This window comes from Protopterus annectens, chromosome 13.part0, assembly GCF_019279795.1.
Source record: "Protopterus annectens isolate FY-2018-M chromosome 13.part0, PAN1.0, whole genome shotgun sequence".
Lineage (NCBI taxonomy): Eukaryota > Metazoa > Chordata > Ceratodontiformes > Protopteridae > Protopterus > Protopterus annectens.
This window is the reverse complement of record NC_056747.1, coordinates 469,159,883-469,180,565: the sequence shown is the minus strand read 5'-3', so window position 1 is coordinate 469,180,565 and position 20,683 is coordinate 469,159,883. Positions and strand designations below refer to the sequence as shown.

At 38.1% G+C, this 20,683-nt stretch overlaps 1 protein-coding gene across 1 annotated transcript in view; it reads right to left on the bottom strand.

Annotated features, from left to right (window-relative positions):
- The window catches only part of HIP1 (huntingtin interacting protein 1), a 2,554,439-nt gene that overhangs the window by 1,746,700 nt on the left and 787,056 nt on the right, over positions 1 to 20,683 (bottom strand). The window contains exon 4 of the mRNA XM_044054110.1: positions 7,090 to 7,146. Coding sequence (XP_043910045.1) covers positions 7,090 to 7,146 — 57 coding nt within the window. The remainder of the gene's footprint in view (positions 1 to 7,089; positions 7,147 to 20,683) is intronic.

Genomic DNA, 20,683 nt, shown 5'->3' with positions numbered 1-20,683 from the left:
GAACACTACATGGGATATCAGTGTGAAATTAAATCTTATGCGTTACAGTAAAGAAGGTCAAGAGTTTTCTAAAACCTCTGCATGGACGTTTTTGTTTAAACTGCACTGGCTGACAACATTGGACTGTACATTTTGCTTGTATTTTCACATTCTACTTTTAACATAGTTATCTGAAATAAAAAAGACAGTGGGGAAAAGAGAGAGGACCTTATACCTTTTGTCCATTTTGATGTACAATCGCAAAACCAAAACAAAGCAGCAAGGTTATGAAAAAAGCAAAACAATCCAAGACTATGAAGAAATGAAAGCCACGGACATTCAGCTGTGCACTACAACATCCTCATGAGAATGTAAAGGATTCATGAAATATAAAGGTTTGCTGCATGAAGAATGATGGCCTGTATCCCATGCTGGGACTTGCAGTGCACATGTTCTCGATGCTATAGATTGATAGACAAGAGTTTAACTTTGAAGGGAATCTCATTCCACCAGCTTTTAAGATATAAGGCTGTCATGCTTCATGGTACAGTAGATATCACTTTTTCATTGAGTACCATTGTTCTTTTGTGTTCAGGTCACTACAGAAGTAATATAATGCACTATACATAAATCCTGTGTACCCTCTAAGAAGGTGATAAGATACTGAGAAGACAATGAATTGCTGTTGTCTTTGGCTATAAGACAATTCCTGAAGCCCTTTGATTCTGTTTTTCAAAGTACACTAGATGGCATCTTAACAAGTTATAAAACAGGATACAATATTTTGTAACTGGTCTGATGTATACAAGGAGAGACTGGATAAGCAATTCACAAGGAAACAATGGGAGGACATATGTATATTTTTCAAGTATGCAACAAAAGTCTAGAAGATTTAAAATTTTTGCATGGAAGTGTTTGCATTGGTATTTGTGACACCGCATCACTGGCAACAGCAATCAAGGAGCCTCAGTCCTCACCACTAGCACCAGCTGGGGACATACATTCGGAGGATGACAAGTACACACACAGTACAGTGCAATTTCCCTTAAGAGCACACAGAGACCACAGTCAGTCCAGGGCTGGTTTCTCCCTTTTTCTCCAGATCCCCAATAAGACTCCCCACTGACACAGCTATATTGTTGAAGTCTCACCCGAGTGGCCAAGCTAAGGCCTCCAGCAAACTCTCTGTCCAACCAGTACTTTGCGTCCTTGCCCAAGTAGCTGACACACACACTCTTTGAGGTTTGACTTATACATGCGCACACACACAAACGCACACACACACACACACACACACACACACACACACACACACACACACACACACACACACACACACACACACACACACACACACACACCTGGGAAAAGCGGGCACAGGTTTCCTAGCTATGCCCCCTTCTGCCCAGACTATAATGTAGTTATTACTGCCACCAGCCACCTCTTTATCAGCTACTTTAAGGCATTTAACAAAGGGTGTCCAATCTTACTGTGTAATGTTACTATCAATACAAATGGTAGTTTGACCAAGAGCAAGGCTATAAGGAGTGCCCCAATCACCAAATAAATATGTAACTACTCTCAAAACTTAAATACCTATAGACAAATCAACCACAATGAAATGTTTAAATATATTTAATAATAAATAATAAAAGAGCAAGAGCATACTATATATATATATATATATATATATATATATATATATATATATATATGTATATATACACACATACACAAACACACACACATACATATATGTGTGTGTGTATATATATATATATATATATATATATATATATATATATATACACAGTAACATCAGAGTTCAAAATCACAGGAAATATTTAAAACAACATAGCAGAACAGTCTCAAAGAAAAACATCTAAATTAAGCTTTGCTATATTCCTGACTATATCTAAGAGAATTAGTATATCCTAGTACACTTAATTAGAGCAGCAAGTACAGATGTGGTGACTGGATCTTAATGCTGTCAGGTCCAAGACAGAATACAGTGTCTCTCTCTGAGTGTTCTTAAATTAATATCTCAAATATTACTGCTGGGATAGCTTGCAGAATTACATCATTTCTTGCCATCTGACTCTATCCCCCACTGCTGAAAGCTAGCAGTATTTAGCATCTACCTGTGAAAATACATACACAAGGCTTTTCCTCAGATCATGGTACTTGCTCGAAGTCATAAAACAATAAAGCACTTAAAAGACAATACAGAAAAATTCTCAGCACAGACATTGCGTCTGTTGCTGCACTGAAACTGAAAGATAACATTTTTTTATTACTCAGCCATAAAGTAATTTAATTTCATGTATTTTTCTGAAGTTTTGCAAGTTAACCTTCTGCATTCCAGTTCTGCCTGTTAAAATATATACATTTAAACAGTTACAATAGTGTATGTATATTTCTGTTCTATTCCATTAGGGCATGCTGTGGTTACATTTTAAGCACTTTGCAAAAACCTTTTCAACACGCACTTCTGTACCAGCAGTTTGATATACATTTGACATACAGTTCTAATACATTTGTCACACAAGTATCTTATATGAATCATGTTGATATTCACAAATGACATATAATTATTTACAATATTCCAGATAGCTGGGCTGGCACTACCTGTTTTGTCACAGTATTTACATACCCCAAGCAGACTCCAAGGAATTTTTCCTTGCATAGATGGCAAATGTTGGAGGTCTGACACAGAAGAAAGAGGTAACTTGGAACATATGTTTGAAAGTTGTAATGAGTTAGCAGACTTCAAATATTCCTTACAGAGTAGTCTGTTGGAAATATTGGGTGAGTAAATGGATGTAACCAAGTCAATGATTTTTTGAGCTGGGATACAAGATCTGAATTGTACAGAAACAGTAAGGCCTTACCAAGTTGAATTATGCTGGCTGCATACTAGAAAATGGATATCAAAGCCTAAACCAACTGTATCTGAAGTACTGAACAATGTACCAGAGATAAAAGAACTCGAAGAGGGATATGTAGAAAAGAGAAGAAGCAACATACACAGCAAAAATGGAAACTTTGGGAATAATACATGTAGAATAATGTTTTGGATGAAGAGTGAGACTTAAGAGATGGCATTGAATAATTTATGTAATGTTGGACTGATGATGGTTACACAAAAATTCATATGTGATGTATAATGTTTCTAACTACGAATATATTAATATGCTTTGTTTCATTTTATATAAATGTATATCTGCCTATGTTTTAAGCGATAATTTACTAAAGATGTTAAAAAAGAGCTGTATGAAGGGGATCAGCTATTACTCTGGCTCAGCTCTCACCCACTCGGAAAATCAGGTAGTCATTTCCACATGCTTTGTAGAAAGTAATTATTTGGGGATCAAATATATGGTCATCTACAAAGACTCCAAGGTCATTTACTATTATGTTAACTTTCAAGTTGATGCTCATCAACAGTACATAAAACAGATGTGTGTGTGTGTGTGTGGTGGTAGGGAGTGCCAAATACTAGAATGTTGGACATTTTGATACTGAGGACAAGGCTATTTCTACTGCGTCATTCATGTTCATGCTCTCATAAATATGAGATCTGTCAGTCAAGGATAGGGATAAAGCCTAAGCTCTCTTGTTCTTTGAAAGCTAAAAAATAATTAGCCAACAGCAGGTTGAATCCAGCCCCATCCATATAAAGGGGTATAACTGAAGATGGACTCAAGAATGACTTTGCATAACTGATGTAGACGTTTAGGCTCTGGATCAAATGTCAAGATCTGCCCCAAAAGGGAGTTATAAAAACCTAGTTGTCCAAATGGCTAAGGATCACATGTCCTTTATAAAGCAATGTCTTCATGATCACAGTCTTCCATTTATTAAGACTCTGGGCAGAGGTGAAATTCCAAAAGACAGCAAGCTTTAAGTTCTGAGTCTCCCAAGAAAAGAGAGAAATTTCCTGTATGGACCCCACCCCAACTTTATGAATTAGCGGGTAGCATTCATTTCCAGTAAAACTGTCCATCATTTCTATGACAATGACAGCATGACTGCCGAAAGACAGTCCATCCTAAAGTTCAAGTATTTTTTAATTTTTATTTATTTATTGGTATTTGTTTCCCAGGATAGTCTGACTGAGCAGTGCCCTTTTTCAGTTGAGGCCTGGGGAGTAAAGCTCCATCATACAGACATCATGGACATCATTTGCATTGATTCATCATTTGCATTCAAGTTTCATTCATGGCCAATGGTTCCATTTTCCAGACATTGTTGACATCAGTTGCATCATTTACAGTTTCAATTAAAATAACAGTTACATTGGGAGTATATGAATAACATTTTTTAATATAAAGAAATAGAGCAGCCCAAAGAAAGGGAGAAGAGGAGGAGGCAAAGAAATGAGATGATAGAGGAGGGTACAGTTGTGTTAATGGTACATTATGTTTTGTGCAGCAGAGACTTGTGCACAAATTCATATAGCGACACTAGCAACAGTTTAACCAGGGGTGGTGCAAGTGCAGCGGCATTTATCTATCAGGCATTGCTTTAGTTGGCATTTAAAGTCTTTCAAGTTGCAGACTGTTCTTAAGTAGAGTGAGATGGTATTCCAGCTCTTAGCAATCCAATACAAATATAAAAGGACTGTATCCTGAATTGTTGTTGGGTTTAGTTATGGAAAGTAATGACTCATCAGTAAAACAAGAAGTCTCATATTTGTGAAAGGCTGAATGACGGAGTGAAGAGATAGGAATTTTTCAGGGTTGTACAATAGTTTGAAGGTTACAATTAATTGTGAGTACATTAGAGAATTCTTTAGTTCCAGTCAGTTTAGTTGTTGAAAGAGGCAGTGATGTCATCTGTATTGTAGGCGAGTTGCATATTTAGCTGCTTTACCACCAAAACAGTATGCAACAGTACTCCTCACATCTGTAAAGATTTGGTAGTACATTCCAGTTTTCAGCCATGATTTATTGAGTTCGAGAATTCTTTTTTTTTTTGCATCACCAGTCACGTATAGCGATGCAAACTGAAGAGGAGCCGGTCAGGTGACAGCATTGTTCTATTTTGGCTGAAAGAGAAGACTTGACATAGTTTAGGACAGAAGAGGCATATAATAGGTCCGGGACTAGAAAAGAAGCGACTCTTATCCAGCAGAGTCAATAAGGTAGTATTTTACTCTACAGAGGCAGCCTACTTTTTGGTGTGTCTCCTTTATGGCTTGCTGAAGGTGGAAATCAGATATCAGATTGTCATTTATAATCACTCCTATTAGTTTGGTGTGGGATACCAGTTCTATAGAGGCCTTGATGGATGACGGTATACTAAATGTATTTTTATGAGAGAAGATAGAGGTGGAGGTAAACAATAGCAGTATTTTTTTTTTTGGATTCAGGAGGAGTTGCAAGTTGAGTCAAGCTTCTATGCAGGAGAAGGCTTTCTGGGTGTTTGGAACATGGGTTGTGTCCTAGCAGCACATAATAGAGAAGGAGTCTTCAGTGTATTGTAGTATGGAGGCCTCTTTAGTTGCTGTGTTTAGGTCGCTGATAAATATGTTAAACATTAGTGGTCCTAGGATGGAGCCTTTTGGGAACAATGAATGCATAATAATGTTCAGGAGGAGGAGGAGGACTGAGGTTTAAGGGAAGGCAGGAATTCAGCAATTTTTGTAATGCTGGACTGATGAGAGTAGCAAAGAAAATATATGGTATGCATATTGTATTTAAATAAAAAATGTTAAAATGTTTTGTTTTCTTTTCTGTTAATGTATATTTGCCTACATCTTAATATTTTAATAAAGGTGTTTTATAATCAAGCTATCACGTTTCTGTCACTTAGGTCAACATCTACGGTGAGGGCCAACTCTGCTCTTCTCAAAGTCACTGCCTGCACATTTAGTTCAATAAAAAGTACACGTTCTGTTATTTACCAAGGAGTCTCTCCAGATCTTCAGCTAACTACGAAAGGTTTTGTCTATGTTATATATACAAAATAATCAAACTTTGCTAAGAATTCTTGATACTAATCAAACACATGGTGTACCTACATTGTTGCTGCTGGCAGAGGTACCTTTCTGATCAAAAGCAACAATAGTCATGTATTTTTTTTAAATCACCAATGCCTTCAATTGCAAAAATGGGATGTGAAACACAATAGCTGTCACTTTGCCCTTTAGAACCCCTAACTTTAATATAACTACATACACACTGCATAAAAATTCACTTAGCTCTATCACCTAAGATTCTGAAAATTCCCAGCAATCTGATAAACCCATACTTAATGGAACAAAAGTTTAAACTGCTTCTTCTAAACCCTATTTGCTTTTATGATTTGTGTTGCTTATTGCAGCTTATGCTGTATCATACAGTTTTTCTTTTAATTATAAAGTTTTTTCCTTTCTGAAGGCTCAGCCTTAGGAAATTCTACAAACCAACATGCCCCAAATAAGGCTACATTAAAGTGCTTTTCTTAAAATTCTCTTTAAAGAAAACACCTACGTTTTCCCCTACCCAGTAGTGCTGTTATACAATATAACAATAGCTGACTGGTAATACTGAAAAGAGATGTACATTTAGGCATGTATCAAAAGAGGTATGCACTGTGATGCCATGGTGCGATTGAGCAGTTTGATACTTCATGCATTACTAAATGACCTAATGGCTCACCTACTGTTCCCAAACAAAAAGGCGTCATTTTGCAAAATATGATTAACACAGACTCAAAAGTTTATATCCACTGCTGTTTAAAAGCTTTTCTTTTAGCAAGTCCCATTTCATTTCTGCCCTGTGATGGTGGCACACACATGAATTCAACAAATTTGGACATATGTTTGATTACTTTAACAATTACCTTAGTCCAATGTTCTTGCAATGCAATATTTATCTATTAGTGACATCACATGAGAAGCAAACTGCAATCCAGTATCAGCTCACTGCTACACCTTATTTATCCAAGAAGCAGGGACACCCCTACACAGTTTATAGTAAAGCATCACTCAGACTCTAGCACACAAACATGCTACATGTGCATAGATTTTTTTTGTTTTGTTTTCATACAAGAGTAAATTAAAGTACAAAGCAAACATCCGGGCTTTTTAAAGCTTGTGAGCAAATTAAAATCTCTTCTACTCACCCACATTCTACTCATGTCACTCAGCTCATTCTTGAACCTCACTGAATCCCTCAGAACCTGTCAAAAGAATCAGAAGTAAATTAACCACAGGGAAATGCATCCAACAGTCAAGTTCAAAGAAGCATGACAAGTCACTGGCCTGTAAGACAAACATGGTAAGAAATTTCTTGGTGAACTCCAGATACCCTGGACGTGGGAACGAAAGATGTAACATGAGATATTCTTTTTAACTGAATTTGAAATAAATTGCGTTCTTTATCAATTCTCTAACAAAAATCTTACATACAATACATCATACATATGTGTGTGTCTGTTTTGCATAAATAAACACACACCTCCCAACAAGAAGTACTTCATACTGGTTTGCTGGCAAAAGCATTACTCAAATCCATTTCAGAAAAAGCATATGAATTCATATAGGCATATCATTTCCACTTTGAGTAATATTATTTTATCATCTTTAATAACCTGATTAGATACTAAATCTAACAGTACACAACATAATGGTTAATGTTTTCATTGCAATCTGTTGTACTCACCCATATCTACCTCCCATACGCAAGGTATAAGGTTTGATCTTGACCTCTGGCCAATGCCTTTGTAGAGTATGAATGTTCTCCCCACGTCTGTGAGGTTCCTCCCACCTTTCAAAAATATGATGGGCATTTCCACCTTAAACTCACCCAAATATGAATGGAACACGCCTTAGTGGGTGTGGGGTGGGAGAACTGTAAAGGCAAATTGCTTTAGGCACCAACTGTACTGTGCAGTATAATCTAGAGAGAAGAAAATGATCAAAGACTGCACAACATGTCAAGGTTAGCCACTTGATAGTGCTGAATGATGTCACCAAAAACAGGCATATGCTTTTGTCAGCTATAAATAGTTTGAAGATTTAGCCTACTTGGATCTATGCCAGGGACACATGTTAACAACAGGAGGGGTCTTTATGTATCTATTAACCACAGTGTATGCCTGATATAAAGCCCAGTAACCTTGGCTCAATAAGCTACTAGCTTGCTGGTGCCCAGATGTTAACTGGAATAGTTCTGGTGAGCAAAAGCTGAAAGCAAGACCAATCAACCTGGAAAATGGCTGCACACTGCCTGGGAAGTGGATGATATGAAGGTAAGGAAGAGGCTGGGCATCCTGTCTAATCAGAAGACAAAATGGAAAGGCAGTGCAGCAAAGCCACTTGTCAGGGAATCTAGAGTCTACTGCTCAAGAGGAAAGGCTAGAAATGAAGGAGAGTATTCAGAAGACTGAGTGATGTCATCAGAATTAGTGATACGCCCATGGCAAACAGACTCCAGAGTAAAAATAGGGCAATATTCATAATTTCAGCCAATCCCACAGCAGGGCTGTGACACTGAGGAAGAGTGCTTTCATGCAGCAACTGTAGTACCAAGTAGATAAAGCAAGACACATAAAATGGCAATGATAATGGGGACCTGAATGTTCATACTGAGCAGACAGAAGAAGATATTAGGTCTACCTGGGTCTACAGGGAGAGGACAACATGCATAAAGGAGGAGAGGCCATTCGACAATTTTTTTCTGGCAAATGGATTGATGGTGGCCAACACATGGTTCAGCAACAGAGTAAACATCACATACAAGAATGGCCAAAATTCGACTTCCTACTAGTAAGAAAAGGGCATTGGGGTAGAATCAGTTTGCATCATCATCCTCAGTGAAACAGTTGGCTCACAGCAGAACCTAGTGGTGGCCACAATCAGCTACAAGCAGAGGTTAAAGGTTCCAAGGTAAAAAGACACTAAGCTGAAGACCTAGAGCAGTGAAGGCAAATCTAGGACACATGTGTCAAAGGTGACACACCAACATCAAAGTTACCAAAGAAACCGAATGAACAAAAATACAAGAAATATGTGACCCTGCACTTGTATATTACAACTCGGCAAAAAAAAAATCATTAAATGATGTTAATCAAATCAAATGCAATGTGTTCCATATTTTTTCAGTTCAATTCAAAATTACATTTAAAAGTAGGATAATTTTTGGTGGACTATTTTAAGCCCAATATCAGTGCGCATATCATTTTCTCTATTGTAAAATACTGATTTTTCTTTTACTTTTATAATACAAAGCAGCACACATGATTGTAGTGCATTTTTTTAAATAAATGAATATGTAAAGAACTGTTTCTGTTTTGTTCGGTGGGAGTGGGGGGGGTGACACGCCAGCACAGTCAAGATAGGTATTGTCCGAATTTTTGACACACTGAGCCCAAAAGATTCACCATCAATGACCTAGGAGTTGACTGGAGCAAAAGCACAAGAGTTTAAGGAAATTACTCAGGGCTCTAGCACCTCAAGAAAGAAAAGGAAATAGTTGGAGTCAAAGGAGAATGTCAAGCACCTCAAAACATCATGTGTGAATACTGTACAGCAGATAGACAGCAAAGCACTCTATGGAAATAAGGTACATAAGGAAAGCTGGTAGTGGAATCCATAAGTTCAGGAAAGTAGCAAAACAAAGGACGGGTGTAGGAAACAGTGGGTGACAGAAAGAATGGTCCAGGCTAAGAAGAAATACTGGTTGGTTAACAGAAAGGCTAAGAGAGCAGTCACAATAGCACTACATTAGCTCCTGGAAAGTGACTCAGCAAGTTACACAAAAACTCTATCAGGTTACAATGCAAAGACAGAAAGATAAAGAAGGTAGTTATCAACCACTCTTCTTAAGGGATCCCAGCAACAACCTGCTCACTAGTTCACAGGAGATCAAAGGCAGATGGAAGGAGTACTTCCAGCAGTTTCTGAATGAAGAAAACCCATGGATGCTATACTGCCCTCAACATAGCCTATGATGAAAGAGGAAATTGAGCTTACACTAGAAGAAAGAGCAGCACTAAGGAAAAATAAAGTAAAGGAAAGCAGTAGGCTCAGATGAGGTCATGGCATAAATAATCAAGACGTTGGGCAAGTAAGGGGAGACATGGCTTTAGAAGGTACTCATAGCTGTATGGAGAGAAAAGGGTAGCTTTGATGACTAAAGAATAATGCATTTCTAATGCCAGTGTACAAGACTAAGAGAACATTCACAAATGTGGGCAGTACAGATGCAAATGCCTGTCACAATGCATGAAAGTGCTGGAAGTTTAACTGATAAATAAATACGGAGAGCAGTAAAATGTAAGATGGGAGAAAAGCAACTTGGATTAAGATCAGGATGCAGCTCAACCTTCCTAACATTTGCAGTGAGGCAGATAGTTGAGAAGTAGGTATAGATGAGGAAATAACCCAACTGGGCATTCATAGACTTGGAAAAAAATATACAAGGACCAAAGAAAGCCAATTTGAATCAAAGAAATCCTCGGTTCCACCATGGCACACCAAGACAAAGTTAAAAACAAAAAAAATGTAATCTTCAATAAAACTTGAATAAAAATAGCGAAGTGGGGCAAATAAAACTTCTGATAAGCGCTTTCAGCTTACTAGCCTTCATCAGATTATATAAGTCCAGTATGCTCCTTTTATATTTAAACTTGCTTCCATCCAGCCATTGGCTGGGATCTTTCTTTGATATCCAATGAAAGGTCATATTTTGTATGCTTCCAGGCCAATCAAACTGTCAAAATATCCCATCTTTTCCTCTTAGCATAGGAAAATGTCTCATAGAATCTCATACGAAGCTGCTTGTTTGTAATAAAGTACCAGCAGCAAATAATTTATGCGCTTATACTGTGAGGCTCAAACATATTAATTATTTGATCGCCCCTATCACTTAATATACCATATTTTCCTCTTAGCATAGGGAAATGTCTTGTAGAATCTCATACGAAGCTGCTTGTTTGTAATAAAGTGCCAGCAGCAAATAATTCATGCTCTTATACTGTGAGGCGCACACATATTAATTATTTGGCCGCCCCTATCACTTAATACTCTCTATACATTTTTTATATATTTTTACAAGCTGAGGACTTTGTAGCCAATCATCTACTTCCTATGAAGGCCATTCTCCAATGGTGGAACGAGGACATTTTAGCCATTCATCAGGCTCTGCCAGTGCCGTTCTCCAACCAGAATGGTATCCAATCGTGGCCACTTTTTCCTTCATTTTGCCAATCAGATGCATATTACATTTAAGATGTTCCTTATGTGCTCAAGGCACAAATCAAGGTACAGACAAATTAATCATTCATTCATCTATAAATTCAATTATGAGCTTTGATGAGCGCTATATCTTGAGCGCATAAGAAATACCAGCAATGCAATGTAAATACGATTGGTTAAGTGAAGGAAAAAGTGGTCCTGATTGGCCACAATTCTGGTTGGTGAATTGTGCCAAAAGAACCTGATGAATGGTTAAAATGCCCTCATTTTATCTTTGCAGGATGACATATACAGGAAGTAGATGACTGGCTATAAATTTCTAGGTTGGAAAATTATAAGGTTAAGAAATGAAGGGTATTAATTGAATTTATAGATGAATGAATGATTAATATGTCTGTGCCTTGATTAGCGCCGTGAGCGCATAAGGAACATCTTAAATTTAATATGCATCTGATTGGCAAAATGAAGGAAAAGGTGACCCCGAATGGATACCATTCTGGTTGGAGAACAGCACTGGCAGAGCCTGATGAATGGCTAAAATGTCCTTGTTCCACCACTGGATAATGGCCTTCATAGGAGTAGATGATTGGCTACAAATTCCAGCTTGTAAAAATATATAAAAAATGTATAGAGAGTATCAAGTGATAGGGCTATCAAATAATTAATATGTTTGTGCCTCACAGTACAAGAGCATGAATTATTTGCTGCTGGTACTTTATTACAAACAAGTAGCTTCATATGAGATTCTACAAGACATTTCCCTATGCTAAGAGGAAAAGATGGGATATTTTAACAATTTGATTGGCCTATAAGTATACAAAATATGACCTTTCATTGGATATCAAAGAAAGATCATGACCAATGGTTGGATGGAAGCAAGTTTAAATATAAGAGGAGCATATTGGACTTGTATGCTCTGATGAAGGCTAGTAAGCTGAAAGTGCTTATCAGAAGTTTTATATGCTCCACTTTGCTAGTTTTATTCAAGTTTTATTGAAGATTAAATTTTGTTTTGTTTTTAAGTCTGTCTTGGTGTGCTGTGGTGGAACCGAGGATTTCTTTGATTCATTTTTGCATGTATACACGGCACCTTCAGCAGTGTAGCTGCATTTTGTTCTTCTATGAAAGAAAGCCAATTTGGGCAGTCATGTGATGGTTCAAAGTACTGGCAACATAAGTAAAATTAGAGCAGGCTACATACAAATCAATGTCACAAGTGCTAACAGTGTTTGGACTCACTGAAAGTACACCAGTGGGAATGGGTGTGCATCATGGTTCAGCTCTGGAACCACTGCATGCATACTGGTGATGGACTACATTAGCAAAGAGGTTGGAGGGGAAATCAACAAAGCTGCTGTATGCAGTCAAAGTGGCACTACAAGCAGATTCTGAATGGGAACTTCAGCAAATGACAGGAGAATGGAGCACAAAAGTGAAGGCACACTTGGTGAAAAGTAAGTACACACAAGACAGTTGTCATGACAGCAAATCAGGAAATCAGAAAAAGATGAAAACTGAGATAGAAGGGAAAGCAGTGGAACAGGTTAACAGCTTGAATTACCTATAAGGTTTGGCTGAATAGAAAGGAAGTCTGAATGATGAGGTCAAAGGTAAAATCCCAGAGGGTTTGCAGACAACTTGCATAGAGTGTCAAGGATAGTGTTCAACAGAAGAATGCCAAAGAAGCTGAAAAGTAAAGTGTACAAAACAATGGTGCAACCACTACCACTGTTTGGTACAGAAACTTGGACTCTGAAGGCAAAGCAGTTGAGGAAAATCGAGGTGATGGAGATGCAGTGCCTATGGTAGGTGGTAGGATGCACACTGAGGGACAGACAGAAATAAGGCTATCTGAACATAAGCCAAAATAACTCCAATTGCAAAGAAGGTGAAGAAGAATAGAATACAGTGGTTTGGGCACCCATGCAGGAAAGCATAGGATGATTTGATGAAGACAATTTGGAAGAAAAGAGGAAACAAAGGCATCTAGCAAATAAATGGATGGTTTGTGTGAGAGAAGACCTGTGATAGTTAGGTATGACTAAGAAGGTAGGAGAGTGGCACTGAATCAAGAGAAATGGCAACAGTTGATGCAACACTGCTACCCCATGTAGAAAATATGAAAAAGGGGGTTGATGACCATGATGACACAGTCTAACATATTCAGTCATAATCTATTTTCATAAACCACAGTTTCATTTTGGTGAGCTCTAATGAAATGCCTCATTTTCATCTGAAGTATTTGCTATCATCCTCAAAATGTCTTTAGGAATACTTTTCATTACATGCTTAGAGTGACAACCATTATGTCTTAAAATACTGTTAGAAATTCAAACACAGCAAGGTAGAGTGAGGAAATGGATAAAAAGGGGAAAGATGGAAAAATGGGCCCAAGAAAGAAAATGTATTATTTTTTTTAAAGAAAGGAAATATATTATTTTTTTAAAGAAACAAACATATATAATGCTTAAAACAATTTAAAGAGTCACATTCACACACACACTATCTTCTTGTGTGTGTGTGTGTGTGTGTGTGTGTGTGTGTGTGTGTGTGTATGGGTCTACTTTCATTCATCGATAGTACACCCTATCTAATTTCAAGATGCCAACTATGTTTCAGCTAAAGTGCAGCTTCACGAAAATGCATTTTCACGAAACACACATTACCAAAGCACAGAACCACGAAAATAAATATTAACAACACATTTCTGCAGGGAGGGCAAGCCCCTCTGCACCCCCCACACCACTGCTAATTATACATGCTAACTCTTGAGATTGAACTACTGTGGGGAAAACAGTACATTTCCTTATCCACACTGTACCGTGATCTACATAACCAAGCTGCAAATGCTCTACCTCGTCCACTCCCTTTGGAAGTGTAGATAACAAGTAAAATAACACCTTACCTGTTGTTCCAGAGGATCCCCAAACCATCACAACTAATTTGTTAATGTGCGTTTTGCGAAAGTGTGTTTTCATGAAACTGCACTTTCACTGAAATGGAGTCTGCTTCTTGAAATTTGATAGGGTATACATACAATGAAATAAAGTAGACATATATCCATATCTACACACACACACACACACACACACACATATATATATATATATATATATATATATATATATATATAAATATATGAGAATTCATAGGTTCATAATTATATATATATATATATATATATATATATATATACAAGAAAATTCATAGGTTCATAGTTATATACTAGGCTAACGAACACCACGGCCTTTATAGCCTAGCCATGTGACCAAACTATTTCCCTATGTATCATGGGCATTTATTATGCGGGGGGAATTACAGGAAGTTTCTACAGGTTATGTGGGAGGTTCATGTTAGAGCATTACTGTCTGCCTCTGTCAGAGACATGAGAGCCAGACCTGAAGTGAACTTCTGATTTCCCAGCCAGTGGTCAAGGTTATGACTAAATGGGATTAGGGATGGACTCTGCTTCAGATGGATGGAGAGCCTTTTCCACAGCTTGGGTATCCTGTAAGACACATCTGTCTCATCAACATGTCTTATTTATACCACAAGAAAAATTTAAATCCTTGGATGTAGTGGTTCTGATGCTGTTCATTTTGAAGATATGCACACAGTCTATCAGAGTTGGATCCAAGGATCACTTCTATGCCAGGCATAGATCACCTCTCAGTAACCTGTAGAAGACAGTGTAGTGACAGGGCTTTAAGGGAATCCATATACAACAGTGGTGTTTATACCATGAATTCTCCAAGTAAGAAACCTTTGCAGGCTTTCCAACTGTAGCATACCTCAGTTAAGGTACTTGCCTTTAAACAGTAATGCCTATCCTCAGCAACCTTTAAAGCAGTCACCAAAAGCAACACCAAACAACACACATACTTCTATACCCAGTGGAGCCACACAAGCAAATCTCATAAGGCAAGCCAACACATTACTCAGGACTCTCATCATAAGAGACTACTGTATGACACACAGATGTCCCACTCACCAGACTGAAGGAAAAGATAATGGCTAATTGTTATAAAAGCAGTCAAGTCACTACACCACAGGTACCAGTATAATTCTATCATACTCTGTGTGGACATTAAAGACCAGAGATGTACTTCCCTGGACTATATGAAGAGAGACACTGTTGATCTCTCTGAATATTTGTCTCAGTCATGTATGTGCTGTGCGCATTGAGCAGCATTTTTACTTTACCAAGGATGATGCCACAGCATGAACAAAAGATGATTGACTTCAATAATTCATTTAGTTTTTGGTGTCTTTCCAAGGGGATTCAATATTTGTCGGCATGGGAGGACATGGTTATCAGACCATGTTGTTTTTCCAAAGGATGGTCTGTCTCCTGTCTCCCCAAGGCTTCAGAGTATTGTCTAAAACTTTATCCACCTCCCTAGAGCCTTTTTTAAGCAATGCCAAACTGACAAACCTACCAACAAAGCAAATAACACCCAAAGAAACCTAAAGGTGTAACTGCTGAATGCTACGAGCCTAAACAATTAACTCCACAGACTACAAGCTTTCCTCACACCTGTGCCTTCACAGAGATATGGTATAAATTCACAGAAATTACTCCAGGATTGCAGGGCTTCAGAGCCTTCCACACATTTAGACCACCAGCTGCATAGACAGGGACAAAAGGTGGAGGAGTCTCAATCTACATTAACAACAAGCATAACTCTGTTTTTTAAACAGGGTGGTCCCCTGGGATATATCCATGTTCACATCACTACAGACAAAGTCCTATACTACCATCCTAGCAAGCTGTAGGTAACCCTCTGGGTCCCTAGAATTCCATAGCTCAGACCTTGACCTACCAGTAACATGCACCATTAAACTTAATACCATATTCAATGCACACTAACTACCCCTCTATACACTGGGAAACATACACTGCTTCATACTCACAGGCACAACGATTTCAAGAATGTATTAGCACAAATACCCTGGACCAGATAGTGCGTACACCCACCAGATGTTCAAACATACTGCTCTTGGTGAGTGCTTTAAAGATTGCTGAGAATAAGATTTACTGTTTACAGGCTTAGGCAGTCTTTAACATCACAGACTCTTGCATACTGAAAATGGGGAGGGGGAGGGGGATCCCCCCCCCCCCGTTGTAGAAAGAAGTAGCAGTCCACAAAAATCACAAAAACTGACAAGCCAAAAAACAGCTGTAAAGGTGACTGTTGAGGATGAGAAAGAAATTAAGCATTGTTACTATTACGCAAGAAGCCCAGAATTTCCAGACAGAAGATATGCAAAAAATTGAGAGAAATTAGAGGAAAGAAAAATACTTCCACAAGAAAAAACTGTCAGAAGTTTCAAATAAAAATGTGTATTTATTAACATAAGATTTATGGAAAAACATTATACAGACCAAGAAACCTTGGTCTGTTTGGAAAAAAAAGCAACTGGGGAAGCATGAAAATATAAAGAACAAAATCCAGAGACTTTTGAAAGGTATAAAAAGAAATATGGACATGAGAAAGAGTGAGTGATCTGATCTTCTTCTTCCGGCTGCTCCCATTAAGGGTCGCCACAGCAGATCAACTGTTTCCATTTCTTCCAGTCCTCTACATCTTGCTCTGTCACACCAACCACCTGCATGTCTTCTCTCACCACATCCATAAACCTTATCTTAGGCCTTCCTCTTTTCCTGTTACCTGGCAGCTTCATCCTTAGCATCTTTTTCCCAATATACCCTGCATCCCTCCTCAGCACATGTCCAAACCAACATAATCTTGCCTCCCTGGCTTTGTCTCCAAACCTTCCAACCTGGGCTGACCCTCCAATATACTTATTCCTAATCCTGTCCATCCTCGTCACACCCAGTGCAAATCTTAACATCTTCAACTCTGCCACGTCAAGCTCTGACTCCTGCCTTTTTGTCAATGCCACTGTCACCAACCCATATAACATAGCTGGTCTCACTACCCTCTTGTAGACCTTCCCTTTCACTCTTACTGGTACTCGTCTGTCACAAATCACTCCTGACACTCTTCTCCACCCACTCCATCCTGCCTGTACTCTCTTCTTCACCTCTCTTCCACACTCACCATTACTCTGAACTGTTGATCCCAAGTACTTAAACTCATCCACCTTCGCCACCTCTACACCCTGCATCCACACCATTCCTCTATCCTCCCTCTCATGCACACACATATATTCTGTCTTAGTCCTGCTGACCTTCATTCCTCTTCTCTCTAGACCATATCTCCACCTCTCCAGGGTCTCCTCCACCTGTTCCCTACTCTCACTACAAATCACAATGTCATCTGCAAACATCATAGTCCACGGGGAGTCCTGTCTGATCTCGTCTGTCAACCTGTCCATCACCATTGCAAATAAGAAAGGGCTCAGAGCTGATCCTTGATGTAACCCCACTTCCACCTTAAACGCATCTGTCACTCCCACCGCAGACCTCACCGCTGTCACACTACCCTCGTACCTATCCTGTACCACTCATATACTTCTCTGACACTCCTGACTTCCTCATACAATACCACAACTCCTCTCTAAGCACCCTGTCATATGCTTTCTCTAAATCCACAAAGACACAATGCAACTCCTTCTGACCTTCTCTGTACTTCTCCATCAAAACTCTCAGAGCAAACATCGCATCTGTAGTGCTCTTTCCTGGCATGAAACCATACTGCTGATCACTAATCATCACCTCCCTTCTTAACCTAGCTTCCACTACTCTTTCCCATAAATTCATGCTATGACTGATCAGTTTATTCCCTCTGTAGTTACTACAGCTCTGCACATCACCCTTATTCTTAAAAATCGGTACCAAAATACTTTTTCTCCATTCGTCAGGCATCCTCTCACTTTCCAAGATTTCATTAAATAATCTAGTTAAGAACTCCACTGCCATTTCACCTAAACGCCACCATGCTTCCACAGGTATGTCATCTGGATGAACAGCCTTTCCGTTCTTCATAGCTAACCTTACTTCCTCCTTGCTAATCCACTCCACTTCATGATTCACTATCCGCACATCATCCAACCTTCTCTCCCTCTCATTCTCTTCATTCATCAACCCCGAGTGATCTGATATGGCGCAATATTTATGCAAGGGAGAAAGCCAAATTAATCAACACAAAAAGGCAGCCCCAGAGATATTTGAAAAAAATATAGACAAAGGCATTAAGATATGGAAAATTTCACAATAAAAAATAAGATCACAAAGAGAGTATGCAAAACAGAAGATTAGTAAAGTAGCAGTTAAAAAAAACAGAAGTTGAAGTTATGGAATACTTACAAAGTAAAGGATGTAGTATAGAAAGTCTAACACAGGTAGCATCATAGTATGATGGAATAATGAGTCCCTAAAGTAAGGGGAAACAGGAGGATCAGGGGACATCTGAAGAAATATGGACATCGGAAAGAAAATAATTTAATATAGTGTAATATTTAAAGGGGAAAGCTAAACTAATCAATACAAGAAGAGCAGCGCTAAAGATATTTGGAGAGAAATAAAGTCAAAGGCATCTGGACATGGAAAATTTTAAAATACAAAAAAATAAGATAACAAAGAGGAAAAGTAGAAAAAAGGATTAGTAATAGAGAAGTTAAAGAAACAGAAAGTGAAGTTATGGATTACCTGTGAAGTGAAGTGAAGTGAAGGATTTAGTGAAGAAAATCTCACATCACACCAGGATAGATCAATGGATCCCGAAATTGAGGTGAAACCAGTGGAGTGAGCAACATTTCATCAGTTGCCAGATTAAGATACATTGGAGCCTTACACAGTACTCCAGTACAAATGTTGAGTTGGAGTTGCAGAACAAGGGGAGGAAAGGAAACTATGGCAACTATGACACAGTCAATGTTGTGGGGTGATAGGTCAGTAAGTTCTCATATGAAAGAGAAATGGATGAGACAGGATGAACCCAAAGAGAATGTGGTACAAGAATATGCTGTGGAACTACCTATAGAATACCCTCAATTTAGAAGAAAACGATAAGAGAAGACTTGCTTGATTTAATAGAGATGGACAGACATATTATGATCAGTGAAATAAATAGACTACATAAAGTCAACAAAACCCCAGAAGTTAGAAGTTTGATAAAACAAATGAACAAAGTAATTAGGACTGTCCATAGCGATTCACATGATATAACAGAAGTAAACAGGATATATTCCTGTGCAGCTAAATTATTAACAGATAAAGTCTTGCCACAAAAACAGAGTAGTAAGGGAAAGAAGGGGATAAATTAAACGTTATCATGGAAGTGTAGAAAATACCCCAAAGTACTGGCAGATAAGAATGCTGGTGTCAAGAAACGAATGCAATAGACAAATAATAATAAATATATAAATAACAAGATTTTAATACAAAGGGTGAGCGCTTTCACGGTAGTACCTTACCGCTTCTTCAGACACTTCTACAATCCATGCTAAAACTTTTATACCTAACTGACATCGCACCAATGAAGCTCTTATCCAATGGAATCAAATGGCTTAAAAATTCAAAAAACTTAGAAAACACAATAATAAAGTTTCCTTTCAATTACATAATAAATTTACATGACATAAAAAATACAACAAATTACATATATACATCCTTAATCAGATGTATAAAAAATAAATAAAAACACAAAACATCCAAAAAAAAAATATATATATATATGTAAAAATAAAATTATAAATATATAAAAAACCTTTCATGGGAAATAAGACAAAAATATACAAAATGACCATAGTAGGCTAGGGGTTAACAGCCATATGTTCATTTTAGCCATTTAGATTTCAATAGTGGTTTTAGTGGAACACTATCATTTAATCCCATTACCTGATGCGCTCCTCCCCTCAAGATCCATTCTAGCTCAACCACCTCAGTACGGGTCACTATGCCACCTCCACGTAAATTGGAACTAAGAACATGTAGTACTTGAAAGGCAAAAATATAGTTAGGACCTATCTCAACACATGCTAAGCCAGAGCACTAAAATCATGCCCCTTCTTAATACAGTACATGTGGTCTCTAATCCTTTCCTTCAGACTCCTGTTGGTCTTTCCTACATAAAAGTAAAAACAGTATTGGCAATGAGCAAGGTAGACCACGTCTGGTATTACAATCGACAGATGCCTTAATCCGCCACAAATAACCAGTTACTGGATGTCTAAAAAATCTAGACTCATCTATATAGTGGCAAACATTTGCACTTATTACACTTAGACGTGCCCATAAATTGTTGAGGCTCAGGAATCTTATATCGGGGATAGCATAGCTGTTGCTTCAAATTGTGTTTGTTCTTGTATACAAACCTAGGACCATTCTTCAGTAAGTCCAAACATCTATTGTCAGCCTGCAATATATGCCAGTTCCTTCTGATAATGTCCTTCATAATGTCAATGCCCTGCGAGTTTGTCAAAGTAATGAGGGGACACCTACTAATCTCCAAAGGTTGCACAACTGGTCTACGTTTATCAGAAAAATATGGACAAGCCCTGCCCTCACACTCACTAGTCACTTTAGCACAAGCTTGATCTACCTCACTTTGG